At 50.0% G+C, this 14,723-nt stretch overlaps 1 protein-coding gene across 1 annotated transcript in view; it reads left to right on the top strand.

Moving 5' to 3' along the window:
• OGFOD3 (2-oxoglutarate and iron dependent oxygenase domain containing 3) overlaps positions 1-14,723 on the top strand; it is a 311,061-nt gene that overhangs the window by 135,920 nt on the left and 160,418 nt on the right. The window contains exon 7 of the mRNA XM_068263593.1: positions 5,620-5,773. Within this exon, the coding sequence (XP_068119694.1) occupies positions 5,620-5,773 (154 nt within the window). The remainder of the gene's footprint in view (positions 1-5,619; positions 5,774-14,723) is intronic.

Consider the following 14,723-nt stretch of genomic DNA (forward strand, 5'->3'; position numbering starts at 1 on the left):
AAATGTCGGTAATGCTTTGATAAATCTGGCCCATTGACCCTAGTAACAAGTAGCCATGGATACACATTGCAGCAGTACTAATTAGAAGCTAGAAAACATAACAAAAAATAAAAAAACCTGGAGCACTTGCAAGTCTCTAAATAATTTGCCTGCTAAATGGTTAAAAAACCTTGAAGCAACCTGAAAAATATAGCCTTACATACTCCCCTATGGAAGGGGAAGGCTCTGAATCCCATAGAACCTTTCAGGCCCTCTCACCGTGTCCTCGTCCCTCCGATGTACCTCTTCGGCCTTCCTCAGGCAACCTCGGAAAGTGCTTGCGTCCCTGAGTGCTTCAGAAAAAAACACATATATCCAGGCACATCACCTCAAGTTAGGACATTTAAGTAAGTTATTAAGGGAGGTTCTAAAGGGGGTGTGGCCAGAAAAATAGCAACAACAAAAAAGTTAACCCTTTGCACAATCACATGCAAATGTTCATACAAATGCATTCACATGAATCGATCATCTAGGCACCACTGTTATCCCTACAGCTAAGTTACAAGCTGGGGTCTTGGTTACAGAAGAATGCATTCCCTTGAAGTCACCTACACTGCGTAGAAGTACCCAGGTATTCGGAGGTGTCCTAACTCTGGCCCTGTAACATGCATAGTGCAGACATGCAAACATTCATTGCATCAAACCTATCTAAAAGATTAGGATATATGTGTTTTTTTTCCTAGTAATTGACCCTTGTGGCCAGGGTATAATCCAGTGCACTCCCTCTTTCCCCTGTCTGTGCCCATTGCCAGGATGTACACAGCTTATGCTGGTGTGTGCAGGGTGCACATGGATATATTCTGTTAGCTCCCTCGTGAGTTTAGTCTGATGCACTATCTGTCCCGGGAGAGGACGTCAGGATATCTGCTCCTAGTAATGCACATATGTTTATTACTGAGACTTCTATGCACAGAGGCAGGTATTGCTTGCTTGGCAGTTGGAAAAAGCTGTTATTTCCCACAGCATCTAGGTTCACAGACTAGTCCACTGTGATTTCCCACAATGCAACTAGGTTCACTGTCAGGACCATGGTCATGACATCACACAGAGGGAGTGGTTCCACCACACTATCAGCCATACAGAGTCCCCTGATGATCTATTTGAGAAAAAGTAAAGATTTCTTGTGGGAAAGGGGGTAACAGCTGCTGATTGGGATGGGTTTCATTTGACGTATTGGCATACAGCTGCTAACTTACCAGTCAGATTAAGCTCACACTGATGGTTTTGAGGGCGGTGAAACATGGTGTTCTGTAAAAGCGGCAGTGTAATGACCTGTAGATCTATACTCGTGTTTATAGGGGGCGGGGCTGCTAAGAACGATTTAAAAAACGTGTCTTTGCAGAGTCTTTATTCTCAGCATCTGCCTTAAACTGCATTATTTTGGGGGGGATTGTGGCGGTAATCCTCTAAGGACTGTAGGGTGTACATTTATGGTTTTGGATAATCGCCTGGTTTAGACGCTGATTTAGCTGCCTCATAGTCACTGACTTGGGTTTGTTTTTTTACAGCCAGCAGAGGGAGTTTAGCCTCACTGCAGTGAAATAATGGTTCATTAGATGGTCTGTCATTAGGGTGCCATACATAGCCGTCCATGTGAGCCAGCATGTTGCCGGGTGACTACCAATTTGTTACTTGCTTCCTTTCTGCCACCAGCAACATTGTAGAGCGCAATCAGGTAGTCACAAGGGGGCAGTGCTGAGCAGCTAGGAACAACTGAAGAACAAGGGGTGGAGCCAACAATACAGAGGGCAATCAGGTAGTCACAAGGGGGCAGTGCTGAGCAGCTTTCCAGGAACAACTGCAGAACAAGGGGTGGAGCCAACAATGCAGAGGGCAAGCAGGTGGTCACAAGGGGGCAGTGCTGAGCAACTTTCCAGGAACAACTGCAGAACAAGGGGTGGAGCCAACAATGCAGAGGGCAAGCAGGTGGTCACAAGGGGGCAGTGCTGGGCAGCTTTCCAGGAACAATAACAGAACAAGGGGTGGAGCCAACAATACAGAGGGCAAGCAGGTGGTCACAAGGGGGCAGTGCTGAGCAACTTTCCAGGAACAACTGCAGAGCAAGGGGTGGAGCCAACAATGCAGAGGGCAAGCAGGTAGTCACAAGGGGCAGTGCTGAGCAGCTTTCCAGGAACAACTGCAGAACAAGAGGTGGAGCCAACAATGCAGAGGGCAAGCAGGTGGTCACAAGGGGGCAGTGCTGAGCAGCTTTCCAGGAACAACTGCAGAACAAGGGGTGGAGCCAACAATGCAGAGGGCAAGCAGGTAGTCACAAGGGGGCAGTGCTGAGCAGCTTTCCAGGAACAACTGCAGAACAAGGGGTGGAGCCAACAATGCAGAGGGCAAGCAGGTAGTCACAAGGGGGCAGTGCTGAGCAGCTTTCCAGGAACAACTGCAGAACAAGGGGTGGAGCCAACAATGCAGAGGGCAAGCATGTAGTCACAAGGGGGCAGTGCTGAGCAGCTTTCCAGGAACAACTGCAGAACAAGGGGTGGAGCCAACAATGCAGAGGGCAAGCAGGTGGTCACAAGGGGGCAGTGCTGAGCAGCTTTCCAGGAACAACTGCAGAACAAGGGGTGGAGCCAACAATGCAGAGGGCAAGCAGGTAGTCACAAGGGGGCAGTGCTGAGCAGCTTTCCAGGAACAACTGCAGAACAAGGGGTGGAGCCAACAATGCAGAGGGCAAGCAGGTAGTCACAAGGGGGCAGTGCTGAGCAGCTTTCCAGGAACAACTGCAGAACAAGGGGTGGAGCCAACAATGCAGAGGGCAAGCAGGTAGTCACAAGGGGGCAGTGCTGAGCAACTTTCCAGGAACAACTGCAGAACAAGGGGTGGAGCCAACAATGCAGAGGGCAAGCAGGTAGTCACAAGGGGGCAGTGCTGAGCAGCTTTCCAGGAACAACTGCAGAACAAGAGGTGGAGCCAACAATGCAGAGGGCAAGCAGGTGGTCACAAGGGGGCAGTGCTGAGCAGCTTTCCAGGAACAACTGCGGAACAAGGGGTGGAGCCAACAATACAGAGGGCAAGCAGGTAGTCACAAGGGGGCAGTGCTGAGCAGCTTTCCAGGAACAACTTCAGAACAAGAGGTGGGGCCAACAATGTAGAGGGCAAGCAGGTGGTTTACAAGGGGGCAGTGCTGAGCAGCTTTCCAGGAACAACTGCAGAACAAGAGGTGGAGCCAACAATGTAGAGGGCAAGCAGGTGGTCACAAGGGGGCAGTACTGGGCAGCTTTCCAGGAACAATAACAGAACAAGGGGTGGAGCCAACAATACAGAGGGCAAGCAGGTGGTCACAAGGGGGCAGTGCTGAGCAGCTTTCCAGGAACAACTTCAGAACAAGAGGTGGAGCCAACAATGCAGAGGGCAAGCAGGTGGTCACAAGGGGGCAGTGCTGAGCAGCTTTCCAGGAACAACTGCAGAGCAAGGGGTGGAGCCAACAATGCAGAGGGCAAGCAGGTGGTCACAAGGGGGCAGTGCTGAGCAGCTTTCCAGGAACAACTGCAGAACAAGGGGTGGAGCCAACAATGTAGAGGGCAAGCAGGTGGTCACAAGGGGGCAGTGCTGAGCAGCTTTCCAGGAACAACTTCAGAACAAGAGGTGGAGCCAACAATGTAGAGGGCAAGCAGGTGGTCACAAGGGGGCAGTGCTGAGCAGCTTTCCAGGAACAATAACAGAACAAGGGGTGGAGCCAACAATGTAGAGGGCAAGCAGGTGGTCACAAGGGGGCAGTGCTGAGCAGCTTTCCAGGAACAACTGCAGAACAAGGGGTGGAGCCAACAATACAGAGTGCAAGCAGGTGGTCACAAGGGGGCAGTGCTGAGCAGCTTTCCAGGAACAACTGCAGAACAAGGGGTGGAGCCAACAATGCAGAGGGCAAGCATGTAGTCACAAGGGGGCAGTGCTGAGCAGCTTTCCAGGAACAACTGCAGAACAAGGGGTGGAGCCAACAATGCAGAGGGCAAGCAGGTGGTCACAAGGGGGCAGTGCTGAGCAGCTTTCCAGGAATAATTGAAGAGCAAGGGGTGGAGCCAACAATGCAGAGGGCAAGCAGGTAGTCACAAGGGGCAGTGCTGAGCAGCTTTCCAGGAACAACTGCAGAACAAGGGGTGGAGCCAACAATGTAGAGGGCAAGCAGGTAGTCACAAGGGGGTAGTGCTGAGCAGCTTTCCAGGAACAACTGCAGATCAAGGGGTGGAGCCAACAATGCAGAGGGCAAGCAGGTAGTCACAAGGGGGCAGTGCTGAGCAGCTTTCCAGAAATAATTGAAGAGTAAGGGGTGGAGCCAACAATGTAGAGGGCAAGCAGGTAGTCACAAGGGGGTAGTGCTGAGCAGCTTTCCAGGAACAACTGCAGAACAAGGGGTGGAGCCATCAATGCAGAGGGCAAGCAGGTAGTCACACGGGGGCAGTGCTGAGCAGCTTTCCAGGAACAACTGCAGAACAAGGGGTGGAGCCAACAATGCAGAGGGCAAGCAGGTAGTCACAAGGGGGCAGTGCTGAGCAGCTTTCCAGGAACAACTGCAGATCAAGGGGTGGAGCCAACAATGTAGAGGGCAAGCAGGTGGTCACAAGGGGGCAGTGCTGAGCAGCTTTCCAGGAACAACTGCAGAACAAGGGGTGGAGCCAACAATGCAGAGGGCAAGCAAGTGGTCACAATGGGGCAGTGCTGAACAACTTTCCAGGAACAACTGCAGAACATGGGGCGGAGCCAACAATGCAGAGGGCAAGCATGTAGTCACTAGGGGGCAGTGCTGAGCAGCTTTCCAGGAACAACTGCAGAACAAGGGGTGGAGCCAACAATGTAGAGGGCAAGCAGGTGGTCACAAGGGGGCAGTGCTGAGCAGCTTTCCAGGAACAACTGCAGATCAAGAGGTGGAGCCAACAATGCAGAGGACAAGCATGTAGTCACAAGGGGGCAGTGCTGAGCAGCTTTCCAGGAACAACTGCAAAACAAGGGGCGGAACCAACAATGCAGAGGGCAAGCATGTAGTCACTAGGGGGCAGTGCTGAGCAGCTTTCCAGGAACAACTGCAGAACAAGGGGTGGAGCCAACAATGTAGAGGGCAAGCAGGTGGTCACAAGGGGGCAGTGCTGAGCAGCTTTCCAGGAACAACTGCAGAACAAGGGGTGGAGCCATCAATGTAGAGGGCAAGCAGGTAGTCGCAAGGGGGCAGTGCTGAGCAGCTTTCCAGGAACAACTGCAGAACAAGAGGTGGAGCCAACAATGCAGAGGGCAAGCAGGTGGTCACAAGGGGGCAGTGCTGAGCAGCTTTCCAGGAACAACTGCAGAACAAGGGGTGGAGCCAACAATGCAGAGGACAAGCAGGTAGTCACAAGGGGGCAGTGCTGAGCAGCTTTCCAGGAACAACTGCAGAACAGGGGGTGGAGCCTGGGATGAGGTTGGAGGGGTGTGGTTGGCTTATTACAGGTAAGTCAGTGAAATGCCGTTGCCATGGATCTGAAGATGGACAGTAGACAATGCAGCTGGAGGTCCATTGGATCATAGTTACTTATCACACCATTACAAGCTCTCTGGCGGATTGCGTACTGTGCTAATGGCGATTTCTTTTCTTTGCCATAGTGAGGTGAAGCTGAGGATCCAGCAGAAAATAGCGCAGACATTTGATCTGGATGCCTCCACCCTCTATCTCACCAAACCCACCTTCTTCTCTCGGATGAACAGCTCGGAGGCCAGGTCCACACATGACGAGTACTGGCACCCCCATATCGATAAGGTAACACGTCTGAATCTTCTTGTTAGTGATCTCCCGTTAAAAAACCTTCCCGTGATTTTTTTCTTCTTCCCATCCGGAATCCCAATCGCACTTTCAAAACCTGCCGATTGCACCCATAACCGCGGCGGACTGCATGCTTGCATTTAGTAAAAATCGCAAGTGTACCTTGGTTGCGATTGCAATGGTGGTTTTCAGTGTATAACTATTTTTTTTTTTTTTTTAAGTAAACCTCATGTGACATGATGAGATAGACATGGGTATGTACAGTGCCAGGCACACAAATACCTATGCTGTGTTCCTTTTTTTCTTTCTTTGCCTGAAAGAGTTAACCATTCGGGAATATAAGTGACAGTTTCTCTCCAGTTGGACTGTAGCATAACCCTCGCTGATAAGAAATTACAGCCATAAAACAATTTCCTGGCAGAGAGGAGCTTCTGAGTGCACTGGATAGATCAAACAGGTCAATAGTTCATACATTTTAGCTCTCTGAGATATGGAAAGACTGTGTCATTGAACAGAAACAAAACAAATAAATCTACTTTTTTAAAGGGGTTCTGTTCAGCTTTTTAAAAACAAAAACTGCCACTTACCTGGGGCTCCTATCGGCCCCCTGCAGCCGGAATGCCCCGCGCCGTCTTCTTCCGATGCGCCGTTCCCCGCCGCCGGCACCGGTGTAATTATTCATCTAACTAGATAGATGAATAGAAGTGCGGCTGCGCGGCAGTGGCCATGCGTCACCGGGAGCTTAGTGCGCAGACGCAATACGAAGTTTTCCTGTACTGTGCCTGCGCAGTAAGCTCCCGATGACGCGCACGAGAGTGAGCACAGCCACGCAGCCGCACTTCTATTCATCTAGTTAGACGAATAATTACACCGGTGCCAGCAGCGGGGAACTGCGCATCGGAAGAGGACGGCGCAGGACATTCCGGCTGCAGGGGGCCGATAGGAGCCCCAGGTAAGTGGCAGTTTTTGTTTCTAAAAAGCTGAATATAACCCCTTTAAAGAGGAACTGTAACCTCAGATTGAACTTCATCCCAATCAGTAGCTGATTCCCCCTTATCCATGAGAAATCTATTCCTTTTCACAAACAGATCATCAGGGGGCTCTGTATGGCTGATATTGTGGTGAAGCCCCTCCCACAGTGTGATGTCAGCGCCTAGGTCTTGACATCACACTGATTTTTCCAACTGCCTAGCAACCAGTATTGTCCTTTGTGCATATTTATATCTATAAAAAACAACAACAACCTTTTAGCCTATCGCATTGTTAGGGGGTGTGGTTATAAATAACGGCAGTTGGTGCTAGTTTATTTTTCATGTCTGCCAGCAGTAAAGCTGATGGCATGCAGGCTGATTGTGGATCAAACAATATGAACAAATTACATGGTGAATTGATCTCTCTTCCATTTTCTAACTTCTCACCAGGGGCGTAGCAATAGGGGGTGCAGAGGTAGCCACCACATCGGGGCCCGGAAGGGCAGAGGGACCCCAAAGGGCCCTTCCTCAACTACAGTTTTAGCTCTCTATTGGTCCTGTACTCATAATCTCCTTAGCTACGCCACTGCTTCTCACTTTGCGATGTATTGATTCATTTTTTCCCCCTTTTCACTAAAGTTGTCAACATCTGCAAGGAGTTTGTATGTTCTCCCCGTCCCTGCATGGGTTTCCTCTGGGCACTCCGGTTTCCTCCCACATCCCAAAAACATACAGATAAGTTAACTGGCCCTAGACTACGATCCATACACTGCACAATACATACATAGGCATATCACTAGGATAGGGATTAGACTGTGAGCCCCTCTGAGGGGCAGATAAGTGACAAGACTTTGATACTCTGTACAGCGCTGCAGAAGATGTCGGCGCTATATAAATACTAAATAATAACGGTACCAGATCTGATCCAGTGTTCTCTCCAGGCTCTTTTAGCCGGGTTCTCCACCCGGCTAGTTTTGGTGAGCACCCGGCTAGTATCAGCTCACCTCCTCCTATGCTGTAAACAGAGTTGTGCAGAGAAGCAGCGGCCCTGCATTCTCTCATCTCGCCCCGCCCAGCTACTTTTTCATGCCACCCGGCTGGAAAAAATTTCTAGGGAGAACACTGTGATCGATCATATGGACGACTGTTCAGGAGATTGTACTGTGGACAGGCACCTTGAGACAAATCGTACTCTGCCCACTATGCAAAACGAGTATTTTCCAAATGTAGATAGTCTACCAGCCCAAACTTGAACCTGGCTCCCTATCGCTGCAAGGCTAAAGCACTCTTCACTTACGTCACTGTGTAATCGCATGTATTGCAGCAAGCAACCCATTCCTCAAGGAGAAGGCTATTTAGGTTTATTTTTAATTGTTTGCTGATATGTTACAGGTTCTTTTGAAGATCAAATGAATCGCCACTATAGCATACATTAGACCTAACAGAGGATACGTCTGAAGGGCACTCATAGTCTATTATACAATATATGTTACTCACAATGTCATTCATCTGACTGCATCATTCTTACAATATACTTCAGTCAGCCCCGTTGAGTAGTCCTCTTCAGCAGATTATTATACAGTATGACGCATGGATTTTTTTCATACATTGTTATATCGGTCCCTAGTGGGGTTTATACAGTCTCCGCTTGATTAACGGTTTATTTTAACTCTCTGAGTATTAAATTGTCACCAGGGGGTGCGGCCGATCCGTCTAATATCACAGATCGATTAACAAGGCCTGTGTACGCTACTCAGAGCTTCCGCGAGGGGCTCAGTCCAATACGTCAATGTGGATCAGAATCTTCCACCAGCGATGGCTACGCCAATAACAACGCAGAGTACAGCGGTGGTGGTTTATGTGATGGATAATGCCAATAAGACGTTTGTATTGAATACATTTCCCGTTACAGCAGAGATATTCGGTATGGCGTTCTTCTCTTGTATAATACATTATTAAACTTCATTTTGGAGAGATTGATTTCCTGTTTGCTCAAAGTTGGTTGAGCGTGTGAGAAGCGTCGTTACTAAAAGTGGAACGTGGGAGTTATTTTAGGACAAATGTGGTACAATACATTAACAGGATGAAGAGTATACTGGTACATATACATGTGAGATTAATGGGGAAGAGAAGAGGACCTGTCCCATCAGGCTTACAGTCTAAGAGGTGAGGGGACACAGGATACAGTAGGAGGGAAGAGGACCTGTCCCATCAGGCTTACATTCTAAGAGGTGAGGGGACACAGGATACAGGAGGAGAAAGAGGACCTGTCCCATCAGGCTTACAATATAAGAGGTGAGGGGACACAGGATACAGGAGGAGGGAAGAGGACCTGTCCCATCAGGCTTACAATATAAGAGGTGAGGGGACACAGGATACAGGAGGAGGGAAGAGGACCTGTCCCATCAGGCTTACAATATAAGAGGTGAGGGGACACAGGATACAGGAGGAGGGAAGAGGACCTGTCCCATCAGGCTTACAATCTAAAAGGTGAGGGGACACAGGATACAGGAGGAGAAAGAGGACCTGTCCCATCAGGCTTACAATCTAAGAGGTGAGGGAACACAGGATACAGTAGGAGGGAAGAGGACCTGTCCCATCAGGCTTACAATCTAAAAGGTGAGGGGACACAGGATACAGGAGGAGAAAGAGGACCTGTCCCATCAGGCTTACAATCTAAGAGGTGAGGGAACACAGGATACAGTAGGAGGGAAGAGGACCTGTCTCACCAGGCCTACAATCCAACAGGTGAGGAAACACAGGATACAGTAGGAGGGAAGAGGACCTGTCCCATCAAGCTTACAATCTAAGAGGTGAGGGGACACAGGATACAGGAGGAGAAAGAGGACCTGTCCCATCAGGCTTACAATCTAAGAGGTGAGGGAACACAGAATATAGTAGGAGGGAAGAGAACCTGTCCCATCAAGCTTACAATCTAAGAGGTGGGGGGACACAGGATACAGTAGGAGGGAAGAGGACCTGTCCCATCAGGCTTACAATATAAGAGGTGAGAGAACGCAGGATACAGGAGGAGGAAGAGGACCTGTCCCATCAGGCTTACAATCTAAGAGGAGTGGGAACACAGGATACAGGAGAAGGGAAGAGGACCTGTCCCATCAGGCTTACAATCTAAGAGGTGAGGGGACACAGGATACAGGAGGAGAAAGAGGACCTGTCCCATCAGGCTTACAATCTAAGAGGTGAGGGAACACAGGATACAGTAGGAGGGAAGAGGACCTGTCCCATCAAGCTTACAATCTAAGAGGTGAGGGGACACAGGATACGAAAGAGGACCTGTCCCATCAGGCTTACAATCTAAGAGGTGAGGGAACACAGGATACAGTAGCAGGGAAGAGGACCTGTCTCACCAGGCTTACAATCCAACAGGTGAGGGAACATGGGATACTGGAGAGGGAAAGAGGACCTATTCCATTAGGTTATCAATCTAAGAGTTGAGGGAACACAGGATACAGGAGGAGGGAAGAGGACCTGTCCCATCAGGCTTACAGTCTAAGAGGTGAGGGGTCACAGGATACAGGAGGAGGGAAGAGGACCTGTCCCATCAGGCTTACATTCTAAGAGGTGAGGGGACACAGGATACAGGAGGAGGGAAGAGGACCTGTCCCATCAGGCATACATTCTAAGAGGTGAGGGGACACAGGATACAGGAGGAGGGAAGAGGACCTGTCCCATCAGGCTTACAATCTAAGAGGTGAAGGGACACAGGATACAGGAGGAGAGAAGAGGACCTGTCCCATGAGGCTTACAATCCAACAGGTGAGGGAACATGGGATACTGGAGAGGGAAAGAGGACCTATTCCATTAGGTTATCAATCTAAGAGGTGAGAGAACATAGGATACAGGAGGAGGGAAGAGGACCTGTCCCATCAGGCTTACAATCTAAGAGGTGAGGGAACACAGGATACAGTAGGAGGGAAGAGGACCTGTCCCATCAGGCTTACAATCTAAGAGGTGGGGAACACAGGATATAGTAGGAGGGAAGAGGACCTGTCCCATCAGGCTTACAATCTAAGAGGTGAGGGAACATAGGATACAGGAGGAGGGAAGAGGACCTGTCCCATCAGGCTTACAATCTAAGAGGTGAGGGAACACAGGATACAGTAGGAGGGAAGAGGACCTGTCCCATCAGGCTTACAATCTAAGAGGTGGGGAACACAGGATACAGTAACAGGGAAGAGGACCTGTCCCATCAGGCTTACAATCTAAGAGGTGAGGGGGAACACAGGATACAGTAGGAGGGAAGAGGACCTGTCCCATCAGGCTTACAATCTAAGAGGTGGGGAACACAGGATACAGTAACAGGGAAGAGGACCTGTCCCATCAGGCTTACAATCTAAGAGGTGAGGGGGGAACACAGGATACAGTAGGAGGGAAGAGGACCTGTCCCATCAGGCTTACAATCTAAGAGGTGAGGGAACACAGGATACAGGAGGAGAAAGAGGACCTGTCCCATCAGGCTTACAATCTAAGAGGTGAGGGAACACAGGATACAGTAGGAGGGAAGAGGACCTGTCCCATCAAGCTTACAATCTAAGAGGTGAGGGGACACAGGATACAGGAGGAGAAAGAGGACCTGTCCCATCAGGCTTACAATCTAAGAGGTGAGGGAACACAGAATATAGTAGGAGGGAAGAGAACCTGTCCCATCAAGCTTACAATCTAAGAGGTGGGGGGACACAGGATACAGTAGGAGGGAAGAGGACCTGTCCCATCAGGCTTACAATATAAGAGGTGAGAGAACGCAGGATACAGGAGGAGGAAGAGGACCTGTCCCATCAGGCTTACAATCTAAGAGGAGTGGGAACACAGGATACAGGAGAAGGGAAGAGGACCTGTCCCATCAGGCTTACAATCTAAGAGGTGAGGGGACACAGGATACAGGAGGAGAAAGAGGACCTGTCCCATCAGGCTTACAATCTAAGAGGTGAGGGAACACAGGATACAGTAGGAGGGAAGAGGACCTGTCCCATCAAGCTTACAATCTAAGAGGTGAGGGGACACAGGATACGAAAGAGGACCTGTCCCATCAGGCTTACAATCTAAGAGGTGAGGGAACACAGGATACAGTAGCAGGGAAGAGGACCTGTCTCACCAGGCTTACAATCCAACAGGTGAGGGAACATGGGATACTGGAGAGGGAAAGAGGACCTATTCCATTAGGTTATCAATCTAAGAGTTGAGGGAACACAGGATACAGGAGGAGGGAAGAGGACCTGTCCCATCAGGCTTACAGTCTAAGAGGTGAGGGGTCACAGGATACAGGAGGAGGGAAGAGGACCTGTCCCATCAGGCTTACATTCTAAGAGGTGAGGGGACACAGGATACAGGAGGAGGGAAGAGGACCTGTCCCATCAGGCATACATTCTAAGAGGTGAGGGGACACAGGATACAGGAGGAGGGAAGAGGACCTGTCCCATCAGGCTTACAATCTAAGAGGTGAAGGGACACAGGATACAGGAGGAGAGAAGAGGACCTGTCCCATGAGGCTTACAATCCAACAGGTGAGGGAACATGGGATACTGGAGAGGGAAAGAGGACCTATTCCATTAGGTTATCAATCTAAGAGGTGAGAGAACATAGGATACAGGAGGAGGGAAGAGGACCTGTCCCATCAGGCTTACAATCTAAGAGGTGAGGGAACACAGGATACAGTAGGAGGGAAGAGGACCTGTCCCATCAGGCTTACAATCTAAGAGGTGGGGAACACAGGATATAGTAGGAGGGAAGAGGACCTGTCCCATCAGGCTTACAATCTAAGAGGTGAGGGAACATAGGATACAGGAGGAGGGAAGAGGACCTGTCCCATCAGGCTTACAATCTAAGAGGTGAGGGAACACAGGATACAGTAGGAGGGAAGAGGACCTGTCCCATCAGGCTTACAATCTAAGAGGTGGGGAACACAGGATACAGTAACAGGGAAGAGGACCTGTCCCATCAGGCTTACAATCTAAGAGGTGAGGGGGAACACAGGATACAGTAGGAGGGAAGAGGACCTGTCCCATCAGGCTTACAATCTAAGAGGTGGGGAACACAGGATACAGTAACAGGGAAGAGGACCTGTCCCATCAGGCTTACAATCTAAGAGGTGAGGGGGGAACACAGGATACAGTAGGAGGGAAGAGGACCTGTCCCATCAGGCTTACAATCTAAGAGGTGAGGGAACACAGGATACAGGAGGAGGGAAGAGGACCTGTCCCATCAGGCTAACAATCTAAGAGGTGAGGGGACACAGGAAACAGTAGGAGGGAAGAGGACCTGTACCATCAGGCTTACAGTCTAAGAGGTGGGGAACACAGGATACAGTAGCAGGGAAGAGGACCTGTCCCATCAGGCTTACAATCTAAGAGGTGAGTGAACACAGGATACAGTAGGAGGGAAGAGGACCTGTCCCATCAGGCTTACAATCTAAGAGGTGAGGGGCACACAGGATACAGTAGGAGGGAAGAGGACCTGTCCCATCAGGCTTACAATATAAGAGGTGAGGGGACACAGGATACAGTAGGAGGGAAGAGGACCTGTCCCATCAGGCTTACAATCTAAGAGGTGAGGGAACACAGGATACAGTAGGAGGGAAGAGGACCTGTCCCATCAGGCTTACAGTCTAAGAGGTGAGGGGTCACAGGATACAGGAGGAGGGAAGAGGACCTGTCCCATCAGGCTTACATTCTAAGAGGTGAGGGGACACAGGATACAGGAGGAGGGAAGAGGACCTGTCCCATCAGGCTTACATTCTAAGAGGTGAGGGGACACAGGATACAGGAGGAGGGAAGAGGACCTGTCCCATCAGGCATACATTCTAAGAGGCGAGGGGACACATGATACAGGAGGAGGGAAGAGGACCTGTCCCATCAGGCTTACAATCTAAGAGGTGAAGGGACACAGGATACAGGAGGAGGGAAGAGGACCTGTCCCATGAGGCTTACAATATAAGAGGTGAGGGGACACAGGATACAGGAGGAGGGAAGAGGACCTGTCCCATCAGGCTTACAATCTAAGAGGTGAGGGAACACAGAATATAGGAGGAGGGAAGAGTACCTGTCCCATCAGGCTTACAATCTAAGAGGTGAGAGGAACTCAGGATACAGGAGGAGGGAAGAGGACCTGTCCCATCAGGCATACAATCTAAGAGGTGAGAGGAACTCAGGATACAGGAGGAGGGAAGATGACCTGTCCCATCAGGCTTACAATCTAAGAGGTGAAGGGACACAGGATACAGGAGGAGGGAAGAGGACCTGTCCCATCAGGCTTACAATATAAGAGGTGAGGGAACACAGGATACAGTAGGAGGGAAGAAGACCTGTCCCATCAGGCTTACAATCTAAGAGGTGAGGGAACACAGGATACAGTAGGAGGGAAGAGGACCTGTCCCATCAGGCTTACAATCTAAGAGGTGGGGACACAGGATACAGGAGGAGGGAAGAGGACCTGTCCCATCAGGCTTACAATCTAAGAGGTGAGGGAACACAGAATATAGGAGGAGGGAAGAGTACCTGTCCCATCAGGCTTACAATCTAAGAGGTGAGAGGAACTCAGGATACAGGAGGAGGGAAGAGGACCTGTCCCATCAGGCATACAATCTAAGAGGTGAGAGGAACTCAGGATACAGGAGGAGGGAAGAGGACCTGTCCCATCAGGCTTACAATCTAAGAGGTGAAGGGACACAGGATACAGGAGGAGGGAAGAGGACCTGTCCCATCAGGCTTACAATATAAGAGGTGAGGGAACACAGGATACAGTAGGAGGGAAGAAGACCTGTCCCATCAGGCTTACAATCTAAGAGGTGAGGGAACACAGGATACAGTAGGAGGGAAGAGGACCTGTCCCATCAGGCTTACAATCTAAGAGGTGGGGACACAGGATACAGTAGGAGGGAAGAGGACCTGTCCCATCAGGCTTACAATCTAAGAGGTGGGGAACACAGGATATAGTAGGAGGGAAGAGGACCTGTCCCATCA

This window comes from Hyperolius riggenbachi, chromosome 12 (assembly GCF_040937935.1).
Source record: "Hyperolius riggenbachi isolate aHypRig1 chromosome 12, aHypRig1.pri, whole genome shotgun sequence".
NCBI lineage: Eukaryota > Metazoa > Chordata > Amphibia > Anura > Hyperoliidae > Hyperolius > Hyperolius riggenbachi.